This window comes from Cardiocondyla obscurior, linkage group LG06 (assembly GCF_019399895.1).
Source record: "Cardiocondyla obscurior isolate alpha-2009 linkage group LG06, Cobs3.1, whole genome shotgun sequence".
Classification (NCBI taxonomy): Eukaryota; Metazoa; Arthropoda; class Insecta; order Hymenoptera; family Formicidae; genus Cardiocondyla; species Cardiocondyla obscurior.
Window position 1 is genome coordinate 5,357,033 of NC_091869.1, and position 21,381 is coordinate 5,378,413.

Here is a 21,381-nt window from a genome sequence, read left to right on the forward strand (position 1 = left end):
ACGCGCGGCCGAAGGCGACAACAAGAAACGGCCACCGTGATGGTTGCAGCGGGTCGCGTATAGTTAAGTCGTCTTAACCCACCGAAGCTGTCAAGCCACGTTCGTGCGTCGCGTAGTCATCTGCGTCTTCCGTCTGGCCCTCGTCATCTCCGGTGAGTAGCATGCATCATCCGAGCCGTTCCCAGCCTCAGAATCCATCGCGGTTTGCGTCTTCCTCGCATCTTTTTTTTTCCCCTCTTGCCTTTCTCGTTCTTATCGTAAACGCTCGACAGCGACGCGACAAGTCGCGGATACACCGCCTCGAGCTCGCTGCATGTCGAGCGAATCGCCTCGCCTTGCCATACGGACGCGAGTAAAAGGGAGCCCCGTGTATTTCTCTCGTCCGCGAATCGTCGTCGGGGACGTCCGCGATGAGGAAAAAACATCCGCGAGCTCGAGGCGCGTGAAGAAACGTGGTCCATGTCCCTCCGCGTCGTGTGTCAAACATTCCGCGACCTGACAGCTGCGACGCGCGGGAGAGGCGAGAAGGAATCTCATTCGGATCGCGGAAACCGCGTTGCGCAAACGAGACTACTTGCAGGAATCCCGTTTTTTTTCTTCATTTTCCTTCTCTTTTTTTTTTTTTTTTTAATGAGCGCTCAACTAATCCGGTTGCTGCGAATGTCTAAACTTTGCATTGTTGTTTGATTTACGATCTGGGCAGTCCGGTGTATCCTTTTTCATTCCAAGGTAGCTCGTAGCTTCGCAACATCATTTGGATCCAGATTAGAATCGTAATTATAATACCAAGTCTGTAGTTTAAAAATTAAATTGTTAAGTACATATTTCGAGAGGTGGTTCTACGGGAAGTTATTAGGGATGAAAGAGTTAAACGTAGGAATTACCAACGAGCTCGCTCGTTTGACTTCAATTGATGCTGAGATTGAAGATCAGTACCGTGGATTATTTTCTTTTATTGCATCTCCGATACGTGCGGCTGACCCTGTTGCTGCTTGTCCGTAAATCACATGTAAACCTCGAGCCTCGGTGTTGTTCTCGTATACCTGCTTTTTTCCTGATACTTCCGCAATTTCGAACTTCCCTTTTGTGTACTCTTGCAAGGCGAATTCTTCGGACTTTCTAAACTTTCAGAACAATGAAGTTCCGTGCCACTGCAAAGCAATATTTTTCATGCCTCGTGCACTTAAAAAAAGAAAAAAAAATTATATGCATATAACTTATTTATATTTAACATCAACGTAATTTGCCATAATTTATATCCTTCCTATTTAACAATTTTTATTAACAAATAATTGTTAAATAGGAAGAATATAAATTATATATAATTAAATATAAAATTAAATGTAAAAATAAATTTTTTTTTTTTTTTCTAATAAATCTAAACTCGTTTAAACATCTCAAATTATTCCCGAAATGGTTTTAAAACACAAATTAAAGCGCAGGATGTTTTACATGCCGCCGACGGTATTGTCCGAGGTAAATCGTTAAGTAGACAAACATATGAGTATCAAGTAACGTGTTTTCCGGTGAAGAATTGACGCTCGGAAGAGATAAGTTTCGCATATCACAAAACTGTAACAGCGCACGATAAACGGTATTTTAACGAGGCCTTGGCTGTTGCCACACTGATAATGTGCATATTCTACACAGTACAAGTTTATTTGTGTCGCACTTGCGAGATCATTTTCAAATGCAGCCTCGCGTCATATCGGCGGGCTAAGATAATAAAGTCGTCCTATTCCTCTTTGCCAACGTAATTCATCTTGCAAATGGAATAATTGAGACGGAAGGCTCTTATAGAAGCTCTCGAATTAATATCGCCACGTAAATACTGAAAGTTACTTATTTTGAATATTAGGAACACTTGGCGATTATTAATTTTGCGTATTAAAACACTTGATGCTTTTAATTAATAAATTTTCAGTATTTACATGGCAGTACTAATTTGGTAAATTTTACAAAAATCAGTTTATATGTAATTCACGCCATTTGTTTACGTTTCGTGCTTACGCAATTTCTTCATTCGTGCCAGATTACTTCATAATACCATGTTCGTAAATTGATGAAATATACACGTTTGCTGACCCAATTTTTTTTTTTTGCGCGATGTCAGTGTTGCGTTGTGCATTGTTTATTGAAATATAATCGACCACGCATGGAACGTATCGCAAAATCGTGAATTATCGATGGCAAAAAGAGCGACACGCGAGCCGCGAGGAAAGAAACCGCCGACGTGTCTCGAATAATCTTGCTAATTAAGACAATTTCTCAATTCTGTACAGCGGTAAGATTCTGCAAAAGGCCAGCCGTCCACCAAGATGAGCGACGAAGGATTCGATCTGTGCGAGTGCATGCATTACATGTCCGTGCAACATCTACTTTCTATCGTAAGTAACGCGAGAGAAAACGAGAGAAGACACGTGTTCGATCAGTAGTCGTGATGGACCGTGATCGGATGATGAGCGACGATAAAAAAGGAGAAAACAAAAAAAATTGCCTCCCCATTTCTTTCACGAACATTCAATACCTTTAGATCGACAAGGTTTTCCCTTCTTGAGTGACCCGCGTAACGCAGACCTCTTCTGCTTAGCGCTGGCAGAAATTAGTTGCGCCAGGCGGTTACGTAAAAATGTTTTAATTACGTAAGTCGATGCATGACAGATCACACAAATCGAATGCCTCAATTTAGAGGGATACATCTAATCTAGCTATTCATCTTGTCGTATTTTTGCGAATGAGAAATACATTTTTTTCTATAAATTACGTTAATGTTTTTCAGTTACGACAATCGCAGGACTTATGTTCGGATACTGAATGCTTCAGCGTGTCGAGATGTACGCATTATCCATATTTTCTAATTACAATTCTTAAGTTACAAAATTAATAAAAAACTAACGTTTCTCTTCCAGTTCCAGGACCGCAGACGAACGCTCGAGAGTCTTCAGATTTCCTCTTCACTTGCTTAATTGTTGCCTTCATCGTTCTCATGTACGCATTCAGACCGAGGTCTTTGCGACAATCGAACATTGTCAAGAACAGGAATGAGCCTGTAAGTGCGTCAGTTGCATATTACCGATGGCCTCTTGAAAACATATTATTTAAATATAATTAATTCACAGGGTTCACACGGAGATGGCCCGCCTTCGCCACCGACGATGAGTTAAATCATGCAGATATCGTCAAGGTTTTTGTTATTCAAGATTTTATACACAAGATTTACTAAACTTATAACAAAAATAGGACAAGTTACGGTATATAGATACAATTTCGATAAATGCAATGTAGAGTCATATTAGCGGGATGATCGATTTTTGGGAGCATGTAGCTTCTTCATATATTGGTAGTTACAATTTTACGCGTTTGCATTTTTCTTTTTTGTTTTAAAGTATTTTTCTTATAATTACGTGCCTGGATTATACGCAGCACAATATGAAGTACCTTTATTACGACTATCAGCGAGATAGTTGTAAGATTCAACTATTGCATCACTAACAGAGATTTGAAACGTTCTGATATGTTTTTCAAAACGGATAACAGTAGATCGTAATTAATCAAATAATAATCTGCATAATAACTCAGGCGATAACAAAAATGTACGTTTATTTAAATTAATTTAAAAATATAAAAATTAAATACCTGCGAATGAATAGTCGTCTAACGAAATTATTTATTTGACTTTTATATTTGAGAAATTACAACAAGATCCAAATTTGTCGCATAAGAAATCTTCCATGTACAATAATCGAATATACAATCATCTGCTGTAAATAAATAATACAACGATAGTAAAATAATGTATAACTGAAAATTTCAGAACTTTATATGGTTCGTTAAGAAACAGTATTTGTATATTTTTCATAATACGACAAAAAATGGAAATGTATCAGTCCCTTCGATATTTAAAAATTAAATTTTGTTATCCAGAATAGAAATATAATATTTATAGTTTTGTAATATATGCGTATTGTATCATTCAACAAAAAGATAACATATTTTGTCAAACACCCAACGTTTTGCATAAATAAAAAAAATTACAAAACTAAAAATATATGTAACGATTATTAAAGAACTGTATGATTTTCCCATAATAAAAATGAACAGCTATGATGTTTTATACTAATAACAATGTTCTTACATTCCAAATTTTTTTGAAAATAAAATTGATTCGTATTATATAAAACAGACCTTTATGTTAATTATGACAACGTGGATGACGTCAATACATGGGATTGTAAAATATTCATGCTGTATCATTAAATTCATACAATTAATTTTACATATTTTTATTACAAAATAACTTTATTTGAAATAAAAATGCTGTAATTATATATAATTATCTTTATACAATATTACGAGATCTAATATTTATATTTATTACATATTAATTTATTTGTCTTATATCTCGGAAATTTAATGTTTAATGTTTTCAGTGAGAAAAAAAATTAATATTAGTAAAGATATTAAAATATCCATCTTTAACAAAAAAAAAAAAAGTGCAGTATTTGAGACATTACTTTAAAATTTATAACTTTGATTTTAAATTCTAGAAGATATAATGTATTACAGTAAAATTGAACGCTTAGGAATTTACGTATTATACATTATTCAACCTTTATTGCTGTTTTAATTCTTTGAAAAGAACTTTAATGTATATATGAAGATTAATTTTATAAATCAACTTTAATGTATATATGAAGATTAATTTTATAAATCACAGTTAAATATCATCTCAATAGATACAAAAATATATTTCATCAGTGGAGATTTATTTATATTTATTAACATGCATGAAGAAATCTGATCGGAGTTTTAAATCGACTTAAATATAAATGTAATGTGAGCATCACAGTTATATATAATAAAAATTGCGTAATGAAAACTTTGTCTATATTTTTGTACTTTTAGAAAATGATAGAGCGATTTATATGCATTTGGTTTTAATATTACATGTGTAAAATTAATATATATTGCATACTTACACAGGCGTATATACACAAGTAATGAAATAAATCAATATGTTTAAATGAATGAATTAATCTTAAATTTATAGATATACCCAAAAATAGATATTTACATTTGGATATCAATTTTACTGAAAATATCTTCTCAGAATAAATTAGAAATAAAAAAAAAAATTTTTTATCGAGCATACACATACGAAATGTTTTATGTACTACTATATATATTTTTTTTTCTTAATATATGTAATTTCAATTATTGATTTAATTGATTTTGCGTACCTAAATAATCTGTACTTATTTAATGTTATTAATTTCTTTAATAGAATTTGTTTTAAAAATCTATTCTTGTTTGTGTAATTTCGCCATAGTGCATCTAACTTTTTGTAAGACTCCAGACATTTGTTCGTACTTACCTGTTGAATCCGGCAAATTTTCGAAGTTCATTACATCACAAATGCCTTTGGAGAACTTTTCAGACGACGGAAGTTTACTGTATGGAGATGTACTTGACAGTATCGGTGTACCAACGTATGTCGACCTGACGGAAGCTCGACTTGAATTTGGAGATTTCAACGGAGTAGAATTACATTCAGGCATCTTATCAATATCCGACGTATCCAATGTAGTATTAAAGTCACTTGTAAGTGACGTATTGGAATTACATGGTAAATCCGATTTCAAAGAATCTTCATTTGGAGATCTTCCATAGGTAGAAGACGTAGCTGTTATACTGGAAATTGACGTTTCTGACAAAGACACAGAATCGTTCTTAATTAACATGGAATGAGAATTAGACTGCGAATTCGTCTTTTCGATTTCCATAAGCAATACTTCTTTCGTTTTTTCTAATTCAGATAAGGAAAGTGAATTTGTCATTAAATTATCGTCCTAAAAAAATTACATTTTTATTAATTAACTATTTTTTTTATTTAGTTAAGATGATCTTTAAAGCTTTAATGACATACCGCAGACTCGAGGGAAGGTTCTTGCAACTGAGAGTCGGAATCTATTTGGAGTAATTCTGGTGGTAGTGGCGGTGGTGGTGCTGGTGGCCCTTCTACTGATTCTTTCGGTAACGGTGGTATAAAATCTTTCGGTAACGGTGGTATAAAATCTTTCGGTAACGGTGGTATAAAACCTTTCGGTAACGGTGGTATTAAAAAATGACCATTAATAAGTTCACTCCCCATAACATTTCCTGCTTCGATAATATAAAAAAAAAACTTATCTTTATCTACTTTCATTTAAAAAATACTTTTTTGCTTTTTTACAATTATCTTTTTAATAAAGTAAAATAACATTAAATAACAGCAATAATATCGACATAATGTCTACGTTGACTAATCATACCTTCTGCATCGTCTATATCCATATCACTGACGTTTCTTATATTATTTACAATTGGCGCAGGCAGTTTTAATTTCTTCCGTTTATACCCATCTGCTAATCTACCTTGCAAGCGTAGTAACATCATATTTTTACTATGATTAGGTTGCATCTGCGGTGCCCAATACTTACGGCACTCCTGTAATTAAATTTACAAGTTTTTAATTATTAGAATTTTCAATTAAAAATACTGCAAGCTATAAAATATGTAAATCGTCAAATTTTTTTCATGTACAAATATTGATTGTCCTACTATGTTACTTACATCTGAAGTACCAGGAGGAGGTGGGACATTGAAACCAGGGAAGTCATATATTTTTTGTACATCATATTGATCTCTATCTGTATTTGCAATAATTTCGCCTTCTTCTTCGTTTACGTCATTCTCCGCTACTCCGTCAGAATTGAACAGCGTTAAGCCGGAGTGTTGCAAACGTGCTTCTTCCAACCATCCTGGAGGGTAGCCAAATTCTCTCATTCTAAGAAAAAATACGTTTTGGAACGTAGAATGAACCTTATTGGTCCATTAAATTGACAATTATGGTTCTTTTTTTATTTTTACATTTAATATCGTACAAACGCACACTTACATTTGCAATAATAAAAAAAAATTTCAAAAAACTGTTGACTTAAAAGCAGGAAACATGATACCGAGATTATAAGCAGAGCTGTAAAAGCTATGATTACTCTGATAATCAATAACTGAATAATTACGATTACTTCGCCTTGTAATTGTAATCGGAAATTTTTTTTTTTATTATAAATAATTGTAATCGTAATTATAGTGACAATTTTTTTATAGCTCTGATTATAAGACTTTTGTTAGTAATAAAAATACATATACACTGGTTTAAGCAACATGGAAAATTATTTTCTCAAATTCTATGGATTATGTAATTATTTAATACCTATATATGTGCTTAGGTAGCTGATTGTCTTTCAGTCCAAGAGCTTTTCGCAGCTTTTGACTCAACTGACCAGGAATCATATGACTAAATCTTTGATCCTCACTCACATGATATCGGGCTGCTGTACTATTTTTTGCAAATTCTTTACGATTTTTATTAATAACACTTTGATTTCTAGGCAATGGACAATCTCGCATATTATGATATCCAGTACAATTAAAACAATTTAATTTTGGCATGGCACTTCTTTTTGTGTTACGTTTAGATTCCTCAAAAGTACTTTCATATTTCTATAATAAAACAATTAATGTTTAAAACATATGTTAAAAAATACATTTTAAAAAAATGAGAATATTACCTGCCCATAAGTTGGAACATCCAAATCATTTTTTATCACATTTGGCTGTTTATCAATAGTAAATAAAAAATTATCTTCATATTGTTCACTGTTGTCCTCATTTTCAATATTAAGAAGCACGTCTTCTTCTTTCATGGAATCGACTTCATCGTCCCAAATTTCTAACGTCAGGCTCACATCGTTTGTGTCTGCTTTACAAACGGGTTTTGTTCGCAGCAAGGTATGCAAAAAATCTTTTATTTCTCGCCGATATTGCCTGCAACACATGACATTCAATTAGCTCAGTCTAAAAATTAATTAACAAATACAATAATTTTATTTGTACAAGCTTGATTTCTATTTCCGCCCGCGCACAGTAAATAAAGTGTCGTGATGGAACGTATGTATATGTAACATACATACATACATACATACCTCGAGACACTCTCATCGCGAAACGTAACCTTAAAAACGGGCTGCTGGGCGCTATCGCTTGATGGGCAGGATTGTGGGTCTTCGTGGCCTGTTGTCTTTATAATCTCGGAGGTGTTCGGCGACGAGACGCGGTTGTTCTTCCTGCCTTGGTTTCCATCCTCGGCGCAGTAAGCAGACACCGTATCGCAGCTAGTCTCAAGCTCGACCACTTCTGGCTCCATGACAAACGAATCCAAAGAATCTGTGTCCACGTCCGTAACTACGCAGACATCGCTGTCCATCACGAAGACGCGGCTTCGTTATCGTCTGTACCTTCTTCCCTCGGTGACTGCGAGACGCGGACAATCACCGAACACAATTCTCGTGAATTTCGTTGAAACTCGTATACGTGCGTGTTAACGCAACAGTGAACAAAACGCGTAAAGAATTCCCGCGTGTACGATGCAAACGCTGCCGAGCATGCAGTAGATTTTGTTAAAATACGAATCTTCGTAGATTTATTAAATAACAGTATCAATATAAATTATTAATTACCAACACGAATTTGTAACTGAATTTCTATAATGTCCGACTTCGCGTCATTTGACTTCCATCACATCACTACTAGTGGTGCCAATGGCGGTAGACTCTTCGGTCGACTGTGGCGGCGCCAACAGAAAGTCAAAATAACTGATGGAAATCAATCGCCACTGACAAAACAAGCCAATTGAGGTAGTGATGGAAGTCAACTCAAGTTCAATCGAACTTTTTTCTTTTTTATTATTATTTTTAACGAAATTTACTTTAATTATATATATATATATATTACATTATAGAACAACAGATGATACATCTTCACAACGTCCACTTCGATTTGATTTTATTCTCATTTAGTGTTCGCAATTAAAGTTGCCAATTCGCCACCCCTCGTTCAAAGCGCTTTATATTTAGAAATCCCTATGTTTATTTTAAATTTTTCATCAAAAACAGTAACCTTTACGAGGGTAGGTTTATAAATGGCAAGAAGGAGGGCTGGGGAGCGTCTTCCATCATTTAGACAGACGTCAAGTGCAAGAGAATCGTTGGGAAAATGACGTCTGCGTGAACAATATGGTAGAGGACATCGACTGCCGACAATCAGCTTTACATTCGATTACACATTCCAAGGGTGAACGACTAACGACATATGCACTTATAAGTACGTTGCGTCACGTCTCGTTCACGTCTTTCGTAGATCAATTCGAGCATACATATTTCACTGGTTCTCCCGCACTTGTGACGAACAGAAAATACAATACGTGCATGGAACTTCTTTCATTTTAACAATTCTTGATATCGGCGCATTTTTCACGTCAAACGTGACATAACTTAGATAAATAATAGCTGTACGTTCTGTCCGACTTTCAATCACGTTTGCTCAAGCGATGTTACGTGCAACTTCACGAGTTTTGCCGCCTTCTAATAAATTCTCATTTTTACAGCAGTCGCAGTACGAGAGTATTTGCGAATAATGTGTTTGCGCGTTAAAGAATACAAGAAAAATCGCAAATTTAAAATCTCTATTTAAGAAAAATACCGACCTTTAAGTGCCACTAGTGTTAACAAGGCTTTCGAAATGTAAAAGTCGATCAAGTTTCGGGTTGGATAAGCACGGTTTTCGAAATATAAGTACATTCGAGAACACAATTAGTCGTGTCAATCTCTCGATAGTTCAGACTATTGTCGCTCTTCGAGCTGTATATGGCGACAACGCGCGAGAGGATCTACCCTTAGAACATACTACGCTTCCTACGCTTTAAGTCTCAACGCGAATGAAGGAATGTGTTTTGTGCTTAAATATACAACGTTATCAAACTTGGTCTCCTCCCTAAAACCAACGCGATGCTTTCGTAATACGCGCATCGTGCTTACGAGCGGAGTTTCGGGCTTACATTTAATTTACATCACAGAGAACACGCGGAAAAAAAAAGGAAGATCTTATCTGTCGACTAAATTTTCTTAACAGCACATATGTAAAGAAAACGTTTGTCATGTTTTTCTTTAATGGCTCACGCTCGAAGAACTTTTTCAGTAGAATTCTCCGAGAAATGTCAGCACATTGTCATGAAAAAGATCTCTGTCTTTCTCTCTCTCTCTTTTCCTATATTGCCGCGGAGCGGAAAATTTTCTCGTTACGCTCGACTTGCAAGCTGAATCCTAGCGATAGGAAACATCGCCGATGTCGATTCAAACGATATGCGTTACCCCGGTCTGTAGAAGATTCACGCCGTTTCTGCCTTCCACGTCGGTGGATTCGATCTGTTCCTTAAGTAGTTCGAGTTCCCGGATGCCGGACACTGTAACCTCGTACTTGTGCGCAACGAGGCTCCGGTAGAAGTGTATCGCAAATGCGAGGAATATTATAAGAACCGGTATTAGTAATATGCAGGCTGACCAGGCGGCGACCTCCGAGAAGTCGTAAAATTTCACCCAGCAGAGGATCGCAATTTCTAGGAGAAACAGGAGTAGACCCAGCAGCGTGGAAAAAGCCCAGGCGACCTCGATGTACCAGTGCAGACGCTCGTGCGGCGATTCGTGAACCAGGCTGATGCTGTGTAGATTGCAGACGGCTTCGATGTTCGGCAGTATACACGTGGAGATCATCAGTGCCAGCATGTGCACGGCCACGAGCAAGGTTGTGCACACGGCGAAAGCGATCAGCATTTCCGGTGGAACGTTCGTGTCGGGATTCAGCTGCACCTCCACCATAGCGACCTGCGGACAAACACCTTGTTCTATCTCGAAATTTAATTTCGCGCAGGACGCGCGTTGATCAGCGACGAACCATTAAGTTCGTCTTCTAAATTAAGGATCAGATTCATGTTTTTCTTACCATGGCAAAACCGGATAGCAAGGCCGACGTTTTACTGGACGCCTTCAGCTTTGCGCGGCTCAGCTGCAGCTTCCTCCAGGACAAGTAGCTCGGCGTGTGAAGGCCATCCCCCGCCTGCGACATCGTCGGCTGTGGCGAACAAAACGAACGCAGAGATGACAAATTAGTCGAACCAAATGGTAGGGCGCGATCGTGGGAAGAGACCTCATGTTCTCGCTGTCCTAAGGGGAGAGGAGGGAAGGGAGGGACCACTCTAAAGCGCCTGCGGTACTCGATTTTACGATCTTACGGAGGGAAAGTTCCTCCGAGAAGCTTAAGCACGACTTAAAAAAAAGAAAGGCACGTACCGGAGATCGATGGCAACGTCGGTGCCAACGGAAGAACCTGCCGAAAGCCTCGCGGTAGTAGAACAAAAAACCAACGGGTGCTGAACGAAACAAATAATAAGTAGAATTAATGAAGACGTTGAGGCGAGCGGAGGCTGATATGTTGGCGGCTAGGTCTCGACTGCCGTGTGTCTTGCGTGAGGTCTGGCGAGCGCGATGAGAAAGAAAACACATGACACATATGCACACGCACGTGGAAAGACCACGTGCGTTACGGGAGAAGATTTAGGGCGATGCATGCACGAAAAACTTCACATCTCACTTTAGCGTAACATTTTTCTGTCTGCCTGCCCGGTAAAATGCTGCTCAATCTGATTTACGATCGTAGATCTTCGCGATCGACGTGTACGGCTGGACCCAAGGAACAGATGCTAGTCTATTTTATCAGAGCAGAAAGTCACTTAACGTCCCTCAGCATTTCGACCACTCGACGACGGTACTTTCATACTTGCGTTTGCACCTGCTCACGGATCTTACTGACCCGTTTTTATACCACGGATTATTCGCGTTCATTCCGTTAAAGTTTTTTTTCTTTCCTTTTTTTTTTTTTTTTTTTTTTTTTCATGAATAATCATCAAATAATTGTTGTAAACACATGTGATTGATACGCACTCGTCGGGCATACTAATGAATAAAATATGCATATACGATGAGAAAATCGCGTCATGCCTGTAGATACGCTTGTTTGTCTAACTGTATACAACTAATTGCGTGCCATTAAAAAGTCTCGCGAAGATTAAGAAATAAAAACACGCGAATCTATTTTCTACATTTAGTTATTGAGCGCGTGTGAGATATTTTGTTTAATTGGAAACTACCGCGAACCGAGAAGACAAAGATGACTCGGCCTTTGCAGAATGCAAAGTAAGAAAAAAAAAAAAAAAAAAGATGGGAAGTACGGTATTACGACGTTATCGTTACGAACGACATCCGGATAATTATCAGTACGTAACGTACGTGCGGAGTGAAGCATTGAAGAACATGTGCGACTGACTGTGCGTTCAAAGTCGCGCACAACAGAGCGTTCGGTAAAACACAACATGCAATCGATAAGTGGAAAAATTTTAAAAAGGCATGCGTCTGTTGCTCGAGATTAAGCGCAATCAACGTTGATGACGGTATTGCATCAACGCAGCGCATAGTATAGTATCATTACTTCAAACCAGAAACCGCGAAGCAATTTCGCCAGCAATTATTTGTTATCGCCGCTAGCAACGGCCCGTCAAAATACCTCGATAACGAAAGAAATATTTAAAACAAAATAAGAAACTTATCTCTCGAGTGCCGCCAACGTGAGGCCACTTGCAATTCTTTATACGTAAAAATATTCCATTAAAAAAAAAAAAAACAAAAAAAAACAAAAAAAAAAACATTAATAAAATGCCTGGAACGTTTCTCAGCAGGAAAAACCTGCGGCATTCCGCATTTTAATCCTACGATCACCCGACAGCAAATAGGAAATAAAAATAAAACCGGCAATTAAGTCGAATCAGAGACGAGTACCGAGAGTGAGAATAGTAATGACACAATGGAAAGCGACACACGAGAGGTGATTAAATCAGCGGCAGAACGAAAAGCGACGAGATGAGAGCAAGGGAGGGAAATAACGCCTCGAGATGAACGAGCGGTGTCGTGCTCGCGATGAAGAGGAAAGGAACTCCGGAGGAGGATCAAACCCACCTGACAGTGATCGTGGAACGGCTTGTGAAAGCAGTGGCCGTCAGCGTTGCGCAGGTGTTCGTGAGCCACGTGTACGTGGATCGGTAAATGCGAGTTGGGAAGCACCGCTCCTCCGCTTTCTGCGCCGAACAGTGAATTGCGCCCGGTGCTGGTCGACCATACGGACATCAGGCTCGATCTCTGCGCTGCTTGGTCCGGAGCTGCAAAGAAAAAAGAAATCAAAATTAATAGGGAAGAGTGGCTCGAGAACGAAAAGAACGATTGTACAAAGAAACATGGGCATGAAAAAGCGAAAGCGGAAGAAAAACTCATTCGTTCAAGTTGCCACGAAAGATATTACAAATATGAACACTAAGATTCTCCCTGTAATATGTTTTCTTTTCAACGGACAGAAAAAAAAATGATATATGCTTAAGTGATTAATAAAGATGGTAGAGTACGTTTCATTAGATTTAAACCGTAAGACGTATTTGCGTCACCACGACTTCTTTTCAGTATCTTTTTATAACGTATATGCATTTTGAGTTTTGCGCTTGTTCTGATTTTACATGGTAATAGAAGTGACGCACCATTGTGGAGGAAATTCTTCTCTACTTTAGACCATATTAATCATGATCGTTCTCATTTCCTTCTTAATATGCGCGACAATAAATGAGAGTTAGAAGGAAGCGTCATATAAATCCAACGCGACTTAACGCCGTTAACATGCAGATTACGGTTTCGGTATCATCTCTTCAACGTCGCGGAATCGCGGTGGAATCGAAATTCGCGAGGTGCCGAAGTCTTACGCTCCATAGCGCGCCAAGGCATGCAATTAGAATTAGATACATGTATATGTGTTCTTGATTCACTCGCCAGTTTTCGATCGTTAATTTCGTCCGTTGTTTCGGACCTCGAGCGTCTTAGCTAATCGTCTAAATCTCTCAGATGATTTTCTAGCACGGTCGCCCACTTTAACAAGTATTAGAACGAAATTTAATCAACGCTGTCGGAAAACCTATTGTTTATTTTCTTCTTTTTCATTTTTTTTCTTTTTTTTTTTTACTTAGACACGTTCCGTGAACAGGAATGCGGAGATGATTTGTCAACGATGCAAAACGTGATACGCCGCATGATTTGCTTCAATAAATGCGCCAATTAAACAATTCGCGCGAGTTATATGCGTGAGTCGGATGATCGCAATCGGAAATCTGAGGCCAGTGAACGTAAAGAGATATTCGCTTGTGGCACAAGGTTGAAAAGTGTATTACACGCTCACCGGAAAGCGGTCTGGGTCAAAGCGTCAGTTGAAAAGGACCGCCGATTTCAGAGCGCGATTAGTTTGAGCCGAAGGTAATTGCAACACAGCTGCGAGACACGATCTTGGCAGAGTAACGCAGTGTTTTCTTAACCTACGATTCTGTACATGACTTCTAATAATGTAAAATATATATAAATATATTTTACATTATTAGAATTAGAACATATATATATATTTTTTTTTAACACAAAAATATTTGGAGATTTTTTTAGATACCATGTTACTCTTCCTCTTAATCGTCGCGTTCAATAATAATTTTACAAAACGCGTAGAACGTGTAACGAGCAAATCAAATCAAAAGAAAGACACTGTTACAAGTAGTACACTTACGAGCTACATCTTTCTTTTCTATTAAAAAATTAGTGCCTTTTTTTTTCCTTTCCTTTTTCTTGTCTTCAGACAGAGTGACATCGGCACTTTGACCCACGCCGCTGATTATGCCACTAACGTGGTACAACAAATCGCAATATACGTAATTGTCGCCCAGACGGCGGCGATTCGGACAAACATAGATGCGAGGCGGTGGGTTTCGCGGCGCGAATCCATCGGTACTTTAATTCGTTTCCTCGTGAAAAATACAGGCACATTGTCGGCCGTGCTGTCATCCACGCGATCGTCGGTTGCCAATCCCAGCGCCGCTACAACACCGTCGTGCCAATATCACTAAAAATACAGAGTCCGAGGAACAATTCCGCGGCGCGGTTCCGTCGGAAACCCGCCGCGCGGAATCGAATCGCAATTAATTAGGCGATCAAATCACTATTATAGCAATCAACTAATATCAGACTAGGTAAACGAAAAAATCCACTCAGAATTACCGTTCTCGGGACGTGGATCAACAAACGTCGCGAAGTCATGACTAAGTCCGGCACGCTGTCTTTCTTTTTCTCTCTCTCTCTCTCTCTCTTTCTGCTTCCCTCGCGCGTCGCCTTCCCTCAGAGATTTTATTGCATCGTTGCTCTGGAGCTCGTTCCAGGCACAGACTCCGACAGACCGTTCATACGTTTCGATACGCAGAACGTGCGTTCTTGACGGAGGCTGACGGCTCGCGACACAATCTTGACAACACGCAAGAGGACGCCGATCCACGGACTGGCAAATGACCGCGACCGGCCGCGCGGAGGAGCGACGGTGGCGGCACGAAACGTCGAGTGCCGTCGAGGATGCTCGAAAATCGCCGAGCGACGAGTCGCCCGTGAACGCGCGAACTTTTAAATCACACAGGTTTAATATTGCACCGTTTGTAAAAGCAAAAAAGTTCAAAGCGAAAGATTAGTTGTATACTTAAGTGAGATAAGCAATCAGATGAATCAATATTAATTACGTGTAAAGATAAATTAATTCTTATCTCACATGTTGTATCAATCGATAACAACCAGCAAATATCATTCTAAAAAGTACATAAAACCTGTTAATTTTACGTCAATTTTGTTATTATTGAATATTCAACTTCATATTCGGTATTTAAATCATATCACAACGTTACTACTGCCGCATTTCTCAGTCAGAAATAAAAAAATATATAATTCTCAGGTAGCGGAGTTTCATACGTGTCGAATAATTCTTACGTACATCAAAAAAACGCGGTAGTGCTACGCGTCGAATGTACACGCAGCGAATAGCAGATAGCACACGGGTTTCGTACGTGACGAATAAAACTATCAATGAGTCAGGAATGCGTTACTTCGCCCGTCGGTTAATAAAGCGATCGCGCCCTTCTCGCCCAAGTAACCGAAGCGATGGAGCGGAATCTATTAAGACGGTCGCAAGTGGTCGTCCCACCGGATAATTTTATTTAGATCTCCCGATGGCAGCCGTCCAGGATGCGCCTACTCTCTTTGCGAAGACGCACGCGTTCGCCACCGGTAGTCAGGGTCAGGGCATCCCCGGTAACCCAGTTACACCTAACGCGGCCTGTCTGATCTATTTAACACCTCGTAACGAGAAACCACTCTTTGCAAATAAGAAACGTTACGAGGCTGTGCAGTTTTTACACTTCTATTCTCACTCGGACTAAGCTTCTGGTGCCTTTTAAAAGCAGTCGTTGATGCTCTTGGATCACTTTACTCGCTAGAGTATCTAGAGATGAAACTTAAAGAAAGTATGAATTTATTGCTTGATTAAAAGTATGAATAATTAATTTTGCCTTTGTGGAAATAAAGGACTTGTAGCAAGATCTATCTAGGTGTTAAAACTTTATACACAGCCTTGGCCAAAAGTGTTTGCCACCTAAGTAAAGCCTCAATAACTAAAAGTTACTTTAAATTTAATGAAAAATAATTTTTGTTACCGAGGTTTTATTTAGGTGGAAAACACTTACGGCCAAGGCTGTATAACTTCTTTGCTTACTTTTTTTACTATCATCGTTTTATATATTTTTAATGGGACAGGCGTTAAATATTATCATTTAAAACAAACAGTAAGCGAGATGATCTAGATCAGGGTGCTGTCACGACTCCCACGGATGATTTACGATTACGATCGATTTAAAATAAATTTTCTAGATACTACACGTGGCCGGTTGTTTTCTGTGAAAACCCGTTGAGGCCCATATCAATAAACCGCGTTGTCGTGAAGTTCCTCCCGCGCGAGACCACGAGATCTTCAGTGAAGATCGGGAATGCCGCTAGTTGGCCGGCGATGATTCACGTCTCTTATCGACTTAACGACTTCTAGATTTACACCTCTAGCGCGCCAAGTAGTTAAAAGATTCTCGGACTGTCGCAATATATTCATCATTTCGCGGGGAATCACGCGAAAAGTACACTCCTTACAAATCGTCCTTGAATTGATAATTTCTCGACTTCATAAACGGCACAAGATATTTATCGATCGCCGATTAACAATGTAAATCTACGACATTTTTTTCACTCTTTTGAACGCGTCGCGAGCCAGTCGAGACACTTACTATTTTTATCCTCCATGATCTCAAGATAATCTCGTAACAAAGAGCGGATAATAACATATACTGTGAGATAATCGAGGCCGGAAAAAAAAATAAGCAATAATACCAAGAAGAGGTTGCAATAAGTGCCGGTTTAGGAGTGCAACGCGAGACGGGAGGTCGCGTGGATTAAAGGCCGGCTGTATTTATTCCGGGCGAAGTGTGTGCCGTTTTAGAATTTCAATTAATGCCTTCTTGATCATTTTTTTTCGCGACGATCCTCTGGACGTTTCTACGCGGTTTGCGTGGTCCATCCCGAATTCCCGTTTTCGAGGCTCCTGTCTTATCAATCGCGTTGAAGGCGGCTAGACGAAATCGCGAGTGCGTACATTACGTTGGCAGCCTATTATTCGCGGTATCCTGTTATTGCGCGTCTTGGGGAGTAATTACACGAGCCGTGTTGCGACTGAGAAGCTTATTTCGTGCACGTGCACCTCCCTCGTGCCCTCAATCGCGGACCATTTCGACTCCTTGCGAGAGAAAAAGAGAGAGAGAGATCAGTAGCGAAAACTCGTTTTAGGCGCAGATCAGAGGAGACGAGCCACAATTTGTATTAGCCAACTTTTCGCAAGTCACCGCAGCCCATTAGTGACTAAACTTTAAATTCTTCGGACTATCGTCGGGTTTACCTTCACCGAACCGGACGTGATTACGTCAGTATCTCAAAAAAAAAAAAAATAAGAATAATTACAAGGGGCATTCGATCATCAAACATACATCTATGACACGTGCATTGTTTTACACGCAGTAACAAGATAAAATATAACAATAAGACAAGTAATTGCGACTTTGGATAATCGGTTTCTTCAGTGATACATCTCTTTAAAGATCGCATTTTAAACCTAGCACGTAGCTAACAATAAGACATAAACCTCTGTTTAATCAACGAGTTCTGTAAAATGATAAGAAAATTAACACGCGATTATCAAATAGAAAATAGATAATTGCCAAAAATCAATTTAAAAAAAAAAAAAAAAAAAAAAAAACAGAACAACTTACGGGTCTCATTATTAACACGTCGACGAGGTTCCATGTTGAAAGATAAGCAGCCACGGAGGGATTGGTCGCAATTATGTATTCCGAATGCGAGGTGACCTCACGAGGAGCAGTACCAAGTCGGCGATGGAACTTAACAGCGAATGTCGCTACGGCGTCGAGAAATATCTCGCTTTTCTACCGCTACTGTTCACGTGGAGGCGTATTTCTCCGTGTAGCGTCTCCATTATCACGGGTCCTTCACAGGCATCGCTCGTCTCGCTATTTACGGCCCAGAAAAATGTTCGCGGCGGGATCGTGTGTCGCTAACGTTAGCTCTCCCGTGTGAATTACGTAAGGCGAGCTCTTCGAAACCACCGGGTCCAGCCGGGTGTATGAGAAACGAGTCCTAGGAACTACCGTTATCACACGCGGAGAACCGTTCGCGTTCTCCAGCTAGAAAAAGAACACGGTGCACGCTCCCGAGTGTGCGAACTGGCACTGGCCGCTCTCGAAAGGCTCGTTCGTGTATCGGTTGAAAAGCCGCGATCTCGGCTGAGGATGGAAAGCAACGGTACTCGAGAAAACTGGAATCTCCCTCTCCGTCTCTCTTCCCCGCGTCTTTTTCGCGTGTCACTTATCACGCTTATCATCGCGAAGGTGCACGCGCAACGGCAGATCGACCGTGATACAGCCGCAAAGATGCGGACTGATAAGAGTGGTACTGGATTACTTTGTAAGTGATAAGCGTGTGAATAAATGCATCAGGTATTTTAATAGATTAAAAATCGAGAGTTGCAACGAGAACGTATTCATTATTGATTTCAGATTATTTTTTAAATGTATTTTTATTATCTTGCGGTTAAAACAAATTTTTTGTCTTTTTTATTTTGTTTTAATTAAGTGAGAAGTTATTTTTGTACTGGCGATGTGAGTTTCTGAGTCAGTAATATATGGAGATTAAAAAATCTTGACGATAAAAATATTCTGTCACAAAACTTAATCATTTTTTTTTTTAAGGAATTTATTGATTATAAGATAATTAATTAATATCCCTGATATTAATAGTTTACGGAGTTTGATAAAAAATATATTACCGCGCTGTTACTTAATTTTTTTTTCTTTCACGTCGCATTGGGATAAAAAACGAATTTATGTATTCTACATTAAATTAAGATAAATCTAGCGAGGATGTAACCGTCGAAGAATTTTGTTGATCGCGCTAAGGATATTAATAGACGTTAAACTAAACGGTGGTTCCTGGATTTTAGAAAATTTCCAATATATATAAAATTACGTCAATAAAAGGGAAAAAACCAATCTTTTTATAATCAACTGTAAAAACGTGTATACCAAACTGTCGTACTCAATAATAATATAATCCTAATCATAAAAATCATAGTCGGACAGAAAGAAATCCCAAGACTACAACCTCCAAATAATAAAAAAATCAATATACATAACTCATGCCTTCGACTGCAATAAACCTTTTAAGCTCCTCGTCGTCTAGCTTTGTAGCATAATTTAACGCGAATAATCCACACGGAACCTTTCCGCGCTGGAAATATTTCAATCAGCGTCGCTGATCGAATTGAACCAACATAACCTATACGCCGCTCCGCGAACAGACGCGAGCATCGCGACGAATCTAGAACCATACGCGCTCGCGAGTATAATTATCTCGTCGAGCCGAATCGCGTTATCAGAGTAACGCGAAGCGCGCGTCTAAATCATCGCTGAAGAAAGCCAGTTAAAACTTACGCGAAGACTGCTGGCCGACGGCCCTTCAACGATCCACGAGTCCTTGAAGTCGCTGTATCGACCCTACGACCTCGCCTCTCCCTCGCTTCACCTTCACGCGTTCCCTCGGGAAGTAGAAGCCGTTTCGCAACGTCGGGATAACGCAATCGGCTTGTCCGCATGCTTCGCCGCACTTTGCCAGCTCCTCGATTCCGCCGCGCGATAACAATGCGATACTCGCGAAAATGACTGCGGGGCCGCGTCACGCCGAGACCTTCGGCGTCATAACTTCCGGTCACCCGATCACCCCCGAAATATAGTGACGTGGACGGGCGCTTGTATGTGTGCACGCACGCATGTACTTGCGCGTTGCACCGTTGTTGTATCGGATAAAACTGCAGCCGCTCGAGATATCGTCGCTCGACTTCCGGACCCGAGTGATTAAATTATCAAACGCTGTTAATTTATTTTCACTCGACACGCGGAAGGGCCGGAGATTAAACTGTAATTGAAAATCTGCGAGTTATAGTTACGGTATTCGCGGTGTAATATTGTAACGCGGTTTCACGCGGTTGATTAAAGCATCGTCGAATGTATGTACAGGCGAAGGTATTAGAGCCTTGCGTACAAATTTAAATGAATACGTATACGTGTACGTAATACTCGTGTCGGCCACGTGGACAAAGCATATTATCATATTCAACGAGCACAATGTAACAGTCTTCAAACTCGCCGCGGGCTTCTCTAAATATACGCTCGTCTCGTTATTTGCACGGCAAATATGTCTCGAGTGAATCCCACTCTAAAAGGCAACGAGAAAACCGATCGTGGTCTATCATGCCTTTTAATTTTCGCTGCGAATTAGCGTACTTGTCCGAGAAAATTTCGAGCGGGTAAATTTCAAAAAGTACGCGAAGTCGCGCGGCGCGATTCAACCTATGGTTTGACGCGATAAGAGTGCTCATATCTGCTGACAGATAACGCCACCGACCGCGCGCACGAAACAACGAACCCATGTTGGAGAACAACGGGCTTACAACCTCAGCGGAAATTGCACACAAGAAAATGAAATACGCGTGTGCACAATCGAATTGACAAAGGACATTTAGACGGATCGCTTATTGCCTCTCGTTTATAGAAAATTAATTCTGTGACACACGTCACGTACTTAAAACGCACGAATACGGTTTATAATTAAATTCTAATTCAAATATAATTAAATTTAATTAAGGAATATCAACTTTTTTCCCCCATTTTTTTTGTAGCGAGTCACGTAACATATCTCATATCGTTACGCAAGCTTTGAATGGTACTTATTGAAGTACGTACGTATAAAAATTAATATGCGCTAGAGCGCCTGGTTTCAATTAATAATTGCGATTTATAAGTCTATTTGAAATTCGAATATATTTTGCTGTTATTTTTTTTTTAATTTTAATTATCAGCAACGTGTGGATAAATCTAAGACTTGCATGATT

At 39.2% G+C, this 21,381-nt stretch overlaps 3 protein-coding genes across 8 annotated transcripts; 1 reads left to right on the forward strand and 2 right to left on the reverse strand.

The window, feature by feature from the left end:
• The first annotated feature begins 14 nt into the window (after positions 1-14).
• On the forward strand, positions 15-4,046 carry LOC139103500 (small integral membrane protein 14). Of its 2 annotated transcripts, none has more exons than XM_070658238.1 (5): positions 15-152; positions 2,283-2,387; positions 2,780-2,834; positions 2,910-3,049; positions 3,120-4,046. In XM_070658238.1, the coding sequence occupies exons 2-5, from the start codon at positions 2,319-2,321 to the stop codon at positions 3,162-3,164; spliced, it is 309 nt and encodes a 102-aa protein (XP_070514339.1). In that variant the 5' UTR covers positions 15-152; positions 2,283-2,318; the 3' UTR covers positions 3,165-4,046. The 2 variants fall into 2 exon arrangements, with proteins under 2 accessions (XP_070514339.1, XP_070514340.1); XM_070658239.1 differs by lacking the exon at positions 15-152 and adding an exon at positions 643-773.
• Positions 3,640-8,614, reverse strand: LOC139103489 (zinc finger CCHC domain-containing protein 8 homolog). Of its 3 annotated transcripts, XM_070658217.1 has the most exons (8): positions 8,028-8,614; positions 7,614-7,869; positions 7,256-7,545; positions 6,613-6,826; positions 6,312-6,486; positions 5,927-6,162; positions 5,375-5,849; positions 3,640-3,761 (listed from the first exon to the last, which is right to left on the reverse strand). In XM_070658217.1, the coding sequence occupies exons 1-8, from the start codon at positions 8,306-8,308 to the stop codon at positions 3,679-3,681; spliced, it is 2,010 nt and encodes a 669-aa protein (XP_070514318.1). In that variant the 5' UTR covers positions 8,309-8,614; the 3' UTR covers positions 3,640-3,678. The 3 variants fall into 3 exon arrangements, with proteins under 3 accessions (XP_070514318.1, XP_070514320.1, XP_070514319.1); XM_070658219.1 differs by lacking the exon at positions 3,640-3,761 and having other exon boundaries at positions 4,146-5,849; positions 5,927-6,159; XM_070658218.1 differs by lacking the exon at positions 3,640-3,761 and having other exon boundaries at positions 4,146-5,849.
• A 255-nt stretch (positions 8,615-8,869) lies between these two features.
• LOC139103495 (calcium release-activated calcium channel protein 1) lies at positions 8,870-20,857 on the reverse strand. 3 transcript variants are annotated; one of them, XM_070658233.1, is made up of 4 exons: positions 19,925-20,857; positions 12,945-13,144; positions 10,879-11,007; positions 8,870-10,760 (listed from the first exon to the last, which is right to left on the reverse strand). In XM_070658233.1, the coding sequence occupies exons 2-4, from the start codon at positions 13,110-13,112 to the stop codon at positions 10,233-10,235; spliced, it is 825 nt and encodes a 274-aa protein (XP_070514334.1). In that variant the 5' UTR covers positions 13,113-13,144; positions 19,925-20,857; the 3' UTR covers positions 8,870-10,232. The 3 variants fall into 3 exon arrangements, with proteins under 3 accessions (XP_070514334.1, XP_070514332.1, XP_070514333.1); XM_070658231.1 differs by lacking the exon at positions 19,925-20,857 and adding an exon at positions 18,188-18,757; XM_070658232.1 differs by lacking the exon at positions 19,925-20,857 and adding an exon at positions 15,063-15,193.
• Positions 20,858-21,381: the final 524 nt, after the last annotated feature.

Coding starts and splice junctions, on each gene's coding strand:
- LOC139103500 (XM_070658238.1), top strand. CDS start 2,319: ATGAGCGACGAAGGATTCGATCTGTGCGAGTGCATGCATTACATGTCC. Junction 2,388..2,779: donor TGCAACATCTACTTTCTATC/GTAAGTAACGCG, acceptor AATGTTTTTCAG/TTACGACAATCGCAGGACTT. Junction 2,835..2,909: donor ATGCTTCAGCGTGTCGAGAT/GTACGCATTATC, acceptor TTTCTCTTCCAG/TTCCAGGACCGCAGACGAAC.
- LOC139103489 (XM_070658217.1), bottom strand. CDS start 8,308: ATGGACAGCGATGTCTGCGTAGTTACGGACGTGGACACAGATTCTTTG. Junction 7,546..7,613: donor ATGTTCCAACTTATGGGCAG/GTAATATTCTCA, acceptor GTTTTATTATAG/AAATATGAAAGTACTTTTGA. Junction 6,163..6,311: donor GGATATAGACGATGCAGAAG/GTATGATTAGTC, acceptor ATATTATCGAAG/CAGGAAATGTTATGGGGAGT.
- LOC139103495 (XM_070658231.1), bottom strand. CDS start 18,221: ATGGAACCTCGTCGACGTGTTAATAATGAGACCC. Junction 13,145..18,187: donor ACGTGTTAATAATGAGACCC/GTAAGTTGTTCT, acceptor TTTTCTTTGCAG/CTCCGGACCAAGCAGCGCAG. Junction 10,761..10,878: donor TGCTATCCGGTTTTGCCATG/GTAAGAAAAACA, acceptor GTTTGTCCGCAG/GTCGCTATGGTGGAGGTGCA.